This window comes from Babylonia areolata, chromosome 1 (genome assembly GCF_041734735.1).
Source record: "Babylonia areolata isolate BAREFJ2019XMU chromosome 1, ASM4173473v1, whole genome shotgun sequence".
In the NCBI taxonomy this organism is placed as follows: Eukaryota; Metazoa; Mollusca; class Gastropoda; order Neogastropoda; family Buccinidae; genus Babylonia; species Babylonia areolata.
Window position 1 is genome coordinate 42,285,842 of NC_134876.1, and position 9,470 is coordinate 42,295,311.

A 9,470-nucleotide genomic window follows, 5' to 3' on the forward strand; every position below is an offset into this window, starting at 1 on the left:
CACGCACACGATCGAGACACACCTATTACACACACACACACACACACACACACACACACACACACACACGATCGAGACACAACTATTACACACACACACACACACACACACACACACACACACACACACACACACACACGATCGAGACACAACTATTACACACACACACACACACACACACACACACACACACACACACACGCACACGCACACGCACACACGATCGAGACACAACTATCACACACACACACATACATACACACACACACACACACACACATACCCCCCCCCCCCACACACACACATACATACACACACACATACATACACACACACACACACATACACCCTCCCCCCCCCTCCCCCCCCCCCCACACACACACAAAGTTCACACTCTCTCTGGTGTCCTTGGCTCCGCTCCTTGCAGAAAGCTCTGAGGTAAATACCGAGACCGGTAAAATAATTATGAAAATCTATACAACACCAGGCTGTTGGCATGCCTTTAAAACTTGTAAGTGTAAAAGCAGCAAATCTTCGCTGTATAAACAGCTTCTTCAGCCATATCATATACATACATAAGAAAAAATATACATACATACATACATACATACACACTGACATACATACACACATACATACATATAGTGTCTCGATCGTCCCGCTATATTGTATCGATCACCTGTCTCTGCATCTTTCTCCCTGACTGAAGTTTATTACAATAGATGTATGTGCGTTTGGTGTGTGACTAAAAAAAAAAAAAAATTAAATAGAATAAAGATAAAGAGAGAGAGAGAGAGAGAGAGAGAGAGAGAGAGAGAGAGAGAGAGAGAGAGAGAGAGAGAGAGAGAGAGAGATTCAGTCTTCGTTCTTATGTATTCGTTTATTCATTTATATCTACGTCTTAGGTTCTTTCGCATTGTTTTCTAAAAGTATTAATTCGTTAGTCTTTGGTCTTTCGTTTGGTTTTTCAATGTACAGCTACTTCCTCATGTACTAAGTACGATGTCTTTTGAAAGTCTTTCATGCTGTTTTTAGAAGTATGGTCTGTTCGCGGTGCGTCAAATATGCACTGAGGCTGTGCCAGTGATACAGACAGCCCCTGTGTGGAAACAAAACAAAACAAAAAAAACAACAACAACATGAAACAAATAAATGATTAGAAAAAAAACAAACAGATGAAAGAAATTAAACCCAACAAAATTCGACACTATCTATCTATCTATCTATCTATCTATCTCTCTCTCTATATATATATATAGAGAGAGAGAGAGAGATAAATATATAAAGAAATTAAACCCAGCAAAATAGGACACTATATATATATATATATATATAGAGAGAGAGAGAGAGAGAGAGAGAGAGAGAGTTATATTACATATATAGATGTGTGTGTGTGTGTGTGTGTGTGTGTGTGTGTGTTTGTGGTGTGTGTGTGTGTCCCCCCCCCCCACCCAAACTCACCACCACCACCACCCCCCCTTTGTGATTGGACTGATCTGACTGATAGTCTGTTTACATGCGTCAGATATGTAGGCCATAGTACAAATAGCCCCAGAGAAAACAACAACAACAACAACAACAAACAAACGAACTAATAAATGAATAGAAATATTAACGAATCAAGAACAAGTTTACGCCTAAAAAAAACAACAACAAAAAACAAAACAGGTCAATATATATATTATATTACATATGTATATTTCTTTTTTTCGCATGTGTGGTATGAGTTCGATTGATCTGATTGATCAAAGAACTGGAAAAGAAACAAACACACAAAATATAACATGGGTATTGATGTTGGCAGATTTTTTTTTTTTTAAAAAAATAATAAATAACTGCATAAAATCCATTTAAAGAAGCAAAACTAACGCACGCATGCCCATGCCTTCAGAAGATCAAGCTTGGGGAGAAAACTGAAGAACACACACACACACAACACTCACACATATACTGACAAACACAAACACACATACACATAGACGCAGACACGAATACACACACACACACACACACACACACACACACACACACACACACACACACACACACAGGGAGTGAGAGAGAGATCATAACTGGGATATATATGTTGAAAGAAAATTGAATAAATGACAACTTTACAAGTTCATAAAGTCTGAATCCAATAAGCAACACACACACACACACACACACACACACACACACACACACACACACACAAAAACAAACAAACAAACAAACACACACACACACACACACACACACACACACACACACACACACAAAAAACAAACACACACACACACACACACACACACACACACACACACACACACACACACACACACATGACAATGCCTTCCCCACTTCACAGAACTAACACAGCACACAAATTATTTTAATGTACAGAACGCGCAAGCTTTGTTCAAAGCGAATCCGGTCAGTGGTGAAGATATAGTACTGCATTTCCCACCCCCACCACCCTTCTGAGACCCCCAACTAGTTTCGTTTTGTAGGTGGGGGTTCCTGTGATTGATAATTATTCAAAGTAGCTTGCATGTTATTAATTAATAGGGAAAAAAACAAATCTAATTGCAAATTTTTAATTGTAACTTTGATCAAGCTGGCCATAATTAACAGCTCCCTCACAGCAGGACGATTTTACCGAGGTTTTTAATTTAATTAAATTTTATTATTATTTTTTTTTTAAAGATTGAGTTATGTGTCTTTTTACCGGTTTCCTGCCGACACAGCTGTGAGCTACTTTATAGTTTCCGTATTGGTCACATGTTTTTTGAAGTGTTAATTATACCAGTGTAGGTCTGCATGTGGGTTTTTTATTATTTTTTTGAGAATTTTTTTATATCTTATTTGTTTTTTTCAATATGTTGGTTTACTTTTAACTTAGCGAGTTAACTAAAGTTTAGTCACACAAACAGGGTGTGTGTGTGTGTGTGTGTGTGTGTGTGTGTGTGTGTGTGCGTGCGCGCAGTGTGTGTGTGTGTGTGTGTGTGTGTGTGTGTGTGCGCGCAGTGTGTGTGTGTGGCGGTGTGTGTGTGTGCGCGCGCGCGTGTGTATTTGAACGTGCTGTGCGTGTGTGCACATAGACCTGTGTAAGACGATGTGTGTGTGAGCGTGCGCACGTACCTGTGTAAGTGACAGTATGTATCATAGTGTGTGCGTGTGTGTGTGTGTGTGTGTGTGTGTGTGTGTGTGTGTGTGTACGCACGCGCGCGCGTGGCAGGGATAAAAATACACTAGCCTGGGCGTATTGACAGAGAAGGGCCAGACCTAAGGTACACGTACAACTGCTCTTTTCTCCCAACCAGTTGCAAGCTACGGGGGCAAAAAAGAAGAGAAAGAAATAAAAGAGGGGTCAGTCAAACTGACAACGGAAATGAAACGAAAGTTCAAAGGACAGAGAGAGAGAGAGAGGAGAGAGAGAGAGGGAGGGGGGGGGGGGTGTGGGGGGAGAGAGAGAGAGAGAGAGGTGGGTGGGCTGGGAGGTTGGGTCGGGGCGAGAGAGGCCGGAGGAAGGAAAGTGTGGTGGAAACTGAGGGTGTGGGAAGGGAGGGATCCGCTTTGAAGACGCCGACAAGCATGCAGGCCCCTCCTTAAAAGTGGGTATCAGTAGAACCTGGGAGAACCTAACGGGAATAAACGAGTTGAGCGGAGCGGACTTGTTATTACCACCGATATTCCGTACTTCCCCACTACTACAAGTCAGCCAGCTCAGTCCCGGCCATACCCACACACTGGGCCGGTAGGCCAGGCCAGGCCAGCAGCCTCGGGAAGCTATCATCGGGCCCAAATTGGACAGGCCCGTTAAAACCTGACCACCCCCGTTACCAGCCCTGGCCGAGGGGGGCAGTAACTGAGCACGGTTCGGGCTCGTACCGGCACGCCAAGCACTGTCACAGTTTAATTTGGTTTCCTGCGTTTTAATTACCATGATGGATTTCAGACACGCACTAAAGCGCAGCAGTCCCCCCGCGCTGACGACGGCTTGAAACGAAATGGATGTAAACAAATCCCTCTCACTGCGCCAACCCCACTGCCATATAAGGTAGCACAAAGGCGTTCCCACAGATCAAAGAGACCGCGCCGCGCGGAGAGAGAGAGAGAGCGAGGGGAGGGGGGAGAAAAAAAAAAGCAGAAAGAAAAGAAAAGCGGACTAAATTTATACTGGTCTCTTGCCTGCACGAAGACTAAACAAATTACTTTTATGGAAATATCATTAACGGGGCTCTACAGACTGATCTCGCCGTGCTAATATGCCTATGCAACCGTCAAAAAAGGCAGCGTTCCCGGCAGCTCGCCTCTTGACCTTTCCTACCACGCCATTGCCTGCTAGATGGTTGAGATTGTAGATCGGCGGTGAGATCAAAGGGAGAGGGCTGAAAACATCTAATTCAGACGCATGAAGAGAGTGTTGCCGGCGACAGCACCGCGCGGTCACTTCTGCTTTGTTCTTGACACCGAGTGCACACCGACTCGCGGCTGTGGTCATAATTTAATCTTTTCCCTCCCTCTGTGGCGCTGGGCTTTCTCTACAAGTTATTGACGAGTTGGATGGTTTAACTGGCGAGGAATATTCGTCGAGGGGGTAGCGGACAGACAGCTCGCTCTTCAAACGCAAAGCAAGCACGCCGTGTTCTCCAGCAGCGTGTGAGATTGGCCGAGCCAGAGGTCTGCGAAGGAACGAGAGCGAAAGAGGTTGGGTGTGTGTGTGTGTGTGTCGCTCGCTTTGGATGGGAAATTTACCACAGGCGATAGATCGACGCTGCTGTGTGTGTTTTTCGCTGCTTGTTGTCATTCTGTAGGCCTTCTTTCGGACATCAGTTCCTGGAGTTGTGTGAAAACGAGTAGAAATGCAACAAACTTGCTCACGCGAAGAAAAACATTCTACTGTTTCTATATCGAGCAGCCCATGACTAAGTGTGACTGTAACGAGTGATTTGATTGGTCGCATATCCAGAGGCGAACCAGTACGGGCGGCTGTAATTGGCTGAGATGAGATTGCCTTTGCCTGGTGTTATTCATGGCTGATTCAAAACGTGTGTCGGGGGTTGTTAATAATATCCTGTGTAAAAATTAGATCACAGTGGAGAACTTTTGACCATGCCGCATATGAGTTCGGGCGGCTCAGAGGATTTTTACTCCACAGATGAAGTTAAAGTGTACAAAGACGAAGGGAATAAGGACGAGGAGAAACGTTCATCGGAAAATCTTTCAGAGGAGAAGTTGGGTTTAGTCACTGAGTCTGAGGAGGTGAGTGCATGGCTCTCTTCAAACAACTGCGGAGCCTTTGATCTTTTTCGAGGTCACGCGGGTCCGATTCGCCGAGCCTCAGCGCTGCGCTACCAGGCCTATGGGACTGTTATATGAATAACACATGTTTGTTCTTCTTGTTCCAGGGGAAAAATGCGTCCATACAAGGGAATTACGGGGGGTCGGATAAAGGGAACGGGAATCGAGTGGACGATGGTAGGTTTTGCTTTGTTTTTTCTCTCTACCCCCCCGTTCCTTTTCTGTTATTTTTATGCCAGTCTAGCGTGTTGTGTGTATCATGTGTGTACGGCTTTCGTTTTGTTGACGTTAACTGGACATTTTTTAAGTCATGGAAAGGCTTGCATTTCGTTCGTACTTGTCCACCGCTAAACCTCCTGTGTGAATCGATTTTTGTGCATGTTTTCTTCGACGGGAAGAGCGCGTTCTTTGGGTGTGTTGTTGTTGCACAACACAGCTGAGGTATGTCGGCGGAGCTTTGATGTGTGGAAGCATGCAGTGGCGGTGTGTACTTTTGCGTTGGCTGCGCACGTCGGGGAAGAGAACAGGGGGCGGTGAGGGGGGAGATTTGGGGGGTTAAGAGACGTTGGACTGACCGCACCGCACCGAAAAACGTACCTGCTGTCTGGCGCTCCTTGTCAAACCTTCGGCCTCAAACACAGCGCATCGTGTGAAACGAGAGAATCGAATAAACTGAAGAATATGTGCAGTGTTCTAGGCATGCCTGTCAGTGTCCTTATAATTTTTACAAACAAAAGTCTATGAGTAATTTCAATCCATAGGGATCAGAAAGGTATCCGATAAATTTAGAAATGGTAAAACCCTGAACTTTTTAAACTGTCAGTGATGCACTTTGTGTGTGTATGTGTGTGTGTGTGTGTGTGTGTGTGTGTGTGTGTGTGTGTGAATTGCACATACACACATGTACACACACAAAAATTACCCCGTGTTGGTGAATGTGTACAGTGTTCTAGACAAGTCAGTGTCAGTGTAATTCTAAACATTAAAAGAAAAAAAACCAAACCTACAAGCAAACATCATTTGAGTAATGCATCGTCTCAGCTGGGGTGGTTATGAAAATATATTTATTACACTTTTAACAGTGCAGCTGTGTAAAACACATACCCCTTCTTACCAGCTACCTGTTCAGGAAAAATTGACTGCCAACAATAAGACTATTGTGTACTTAATTAAAAAAACACTTTTTGTCAGTATTATTTATTTATCTTTCTTTTTATATATATACTGTAGTGCAATGTAGTTTTATGCTATGGCAAACATAAAACTATTGTGTAATTAATTAAAAAAAACAATGACAGAGTTTATGTTCTTTACTGCACACCATATTTTTGTGCCATACATTTTTATTTACATGTATACATGTAAGTGGGAAAATAGTGTGCTATCATTGACTCGTGGTAGTGAATGATTCATTTTTATTTTTAAATTTTGTATTGAAAAAACATATAGATATTCAACATTTTACATTATTTACCTTTTTTTTGTGAGGAAAGGTGAATTGAAAATATTTGTGTTCAGATTATTTTGGAAATCTAGTGTTTAATAGAATATAAGCAGTTAATAGGTACAACATTAACTTGTGGAAATTTATATCAGCGGTTTTAATGCAAGGATTAGGAAATAATTTCTGATGGAATTGAAAGATTAAGAAAGATAGGGTTTATAGTTATACTGAATAATGTCTGCTACAGAAATTTGTAATAAGTGAGATGTGTTGTAATGAGCAAAGCAAGAAATCAAGTAACAAGTTGATACATGTATAACATGCAGTTCAGCATTCACATATATTTGTTTATAAATGTATATTGATGTTCATGATACATTGGAAGAGTGTTTGTATTTCTTAAAATTAAATTACCGCACATATGAACATCAACTCAGTATAAATAACAATGTACATACAATAACATGGTTTGTTATTCTTGTACTGTGCACACACACCCTCCACACAAACACACACACACACACAGTGGTACAGTGGTAGTCGGGATTCTGGTGAAATTAGAGTTTTGGAACAGCAAAGTCTGTTGTGTCAGCCCCAAACATGCACCTACATGCATGTGCACTCGCGGAAACATGCATGCACACTCAGGTGTGCATTACCCAATTGCATTTATGCATGTGCACACTCACATGCGCACACACAAAAACCACAACAGACATGTAAATTTGGTTTTTTTTTTTTTATTTTCAATATTCTTTTTTCAGTATTAAGAAAAAAAATCTTTATTAATCCTAGAATGCAGGATCCTAAGTTGTGGTGTGTGGTGTTTTTGTATATATGTATGTTTCTTGAGCGTGTGTGTACACAGTATGCTCATGCGCATGCGCTTACACACATGTGCCCAAGTTGAGCCACGCACGCATATTCTCACTCTTAGTCACTTTGTTTCATCATTTTTCTTGTCCTTTTTTTTCCCCTTCTGTGCCTGGTCTCATATCTTTTCATGTCTTCCTGTTCTCTCTCTCTTTCTCTCTCTCTCTCTCAAGCGCAGGGAGGCGAGCAGAGCAGGGCACAGAACAGTAAAACGCAGAGATATTGAGACTGACAATTTCTAGAAAGTTGCTCCACCGACTGTACTTCTTGGCATTAGCGGGGCTCCCTCTTGGCCCCTCCCCTTCTAGCTGTGCAGCCCTTTGAAGATTTTTCTTTGATGTTTTTGGCTGGAGACCTGAAACTGTTGTCGGTTGGTTGGCAAGTTTTGGTGATCTCCCTCCCCCCCCCCCCCCCCCAACCACCCCCCCTCCCATCCTGGGAAAGCAAGAACAAGGGAGAGAAAAAGAGAGAGAGAGGGAGCTGAGAAAAATGTTTTACTTGTATGTGGGCAGGAAGGGGTTAAATTTGTTGTGTGCTTGTGTTTTTTTGGGGGGAAGATAGGGTGGAGGGAGGTGGGGAAAAGCAGGGAGTTGATTGTGGTAGAAGTTGTGCGATATATATATAGAGAATGCATACAACAAAAATGACAATAGTAATCATTTTTATAGATCTTTATGGCTTATAAAAAGTGGTTTCGTACAAACATAAAAAGTACATGCTTTGTACAAAGACCTACAACTCCATAGTTTGAAAGCACTTAAAGAACAAGAAACAATATGATTTTTTTATGATACTTTTCATGTTAAACTGTAATGATAAAGTTTTGTACAACTCTATGTAGTATGATATAAATGTATATTTTCAATGAAAGCACTTCTTTGATCTCTTGATGTAGCACAGATTTAACTGTAACAGGTGAAATATATTTTCTCCCTTTTGTATCTGATAATTTTGTTTTGTTTTGTTTTGTAATCATTGTTTTATTTGTAAATTTGTTTCTGTTTGTTCATTCACATGTGCTGAAAAAACCCCCCACTGTATTCCCATTCTGAAAACAAATTCTAGATTTTTTTTCTCATATTTTTGGTTCAATGAAACACTCCACCACCAGTCAAAAGAAACTGCTATAAGACATAAATGTTGCATTGCCAATTTGAATATGTTTTATTTACATTATTTCTATTTGATTGATCATTATTATTATTATTAATATGATTGGTAATTTTTATTCAATTAATTATTCATTTGGTCCAGTTTTTTTGTTGTTGTAAATGATTTGTTTGTTATCATTAAAGCCATTATTTTTCATTCAGTAAATCATTTTTGTTATTGCTGATTTTTTGAGATGAGTGAGTCATAAAAAATAATAAAACCATGCTTTGGTTAAAATTGTGTGTGTGAGTGAAGAATAGTAATCAGCATCTAAATATTTTGAGCAAAACCTTGTAATTTTGTGTAAAAATAATCATGTTTAAGAATATTTACAATTATAGTAATCTTTTTAATTCAACAATATCAAGAAATAAACCAAAAAAAAAATTACCCCACAACATTCACTAACATATCTGAAAACAATATTAGAAAGATCTTGTCATTTTCACCGTTGGCTGATTCAATGATTATCTCATTGAACTAATTTTCTGTTCAGCGAGTAACATATTTTGTGGAACTTTGAGACTGTTTTGCACAAACTCACAGACTCAGTTCTGAATCGTATCCTTTGATGATTGTGTGTACATGTGAGAACATCTGTTTCAGGTGTGCATGCCTCACAGTATGCAGCCTTCCACAGTGACACATGTGAGACAAGACAAAGTGCACACACACAGACACACACACGCACACACACACACACACACACGCACGC

General features: G+C 41.0%; 1 protein-coding gene across 2 annotated transcripts in view; it reads left to right on the forward strand.

The window, feature by feature from the left end:
• The first annotated feature begins 4,207 nt into the window (after positions 1–4,207).
• LOC143283138 (protein pangolin, isoforms A/H/I/S-like) overlaps positions 4,208–9,470 on the forward strand; it is a 173,193-nt gene continuing 167,930 nt past the window's right edge. For both annotated transcript variants that reach the window (XM_076589282.1, XM_076589290.1), the window contains exons 1-2: positions 4,208–5,247; positions 5,394–5,463. In XM_076589282.1, coding sequence (XP_076445397.1) covers positions 5,098–5,247; positions 5,394–5,463 — 220 coding nt within the window. In that variant the 5' untranslated portion in view covers positions 4,208–5,097. The remainder of the gene's footprint in view (positions 5,248–5,393; positions 5,464–9,470) is intronic.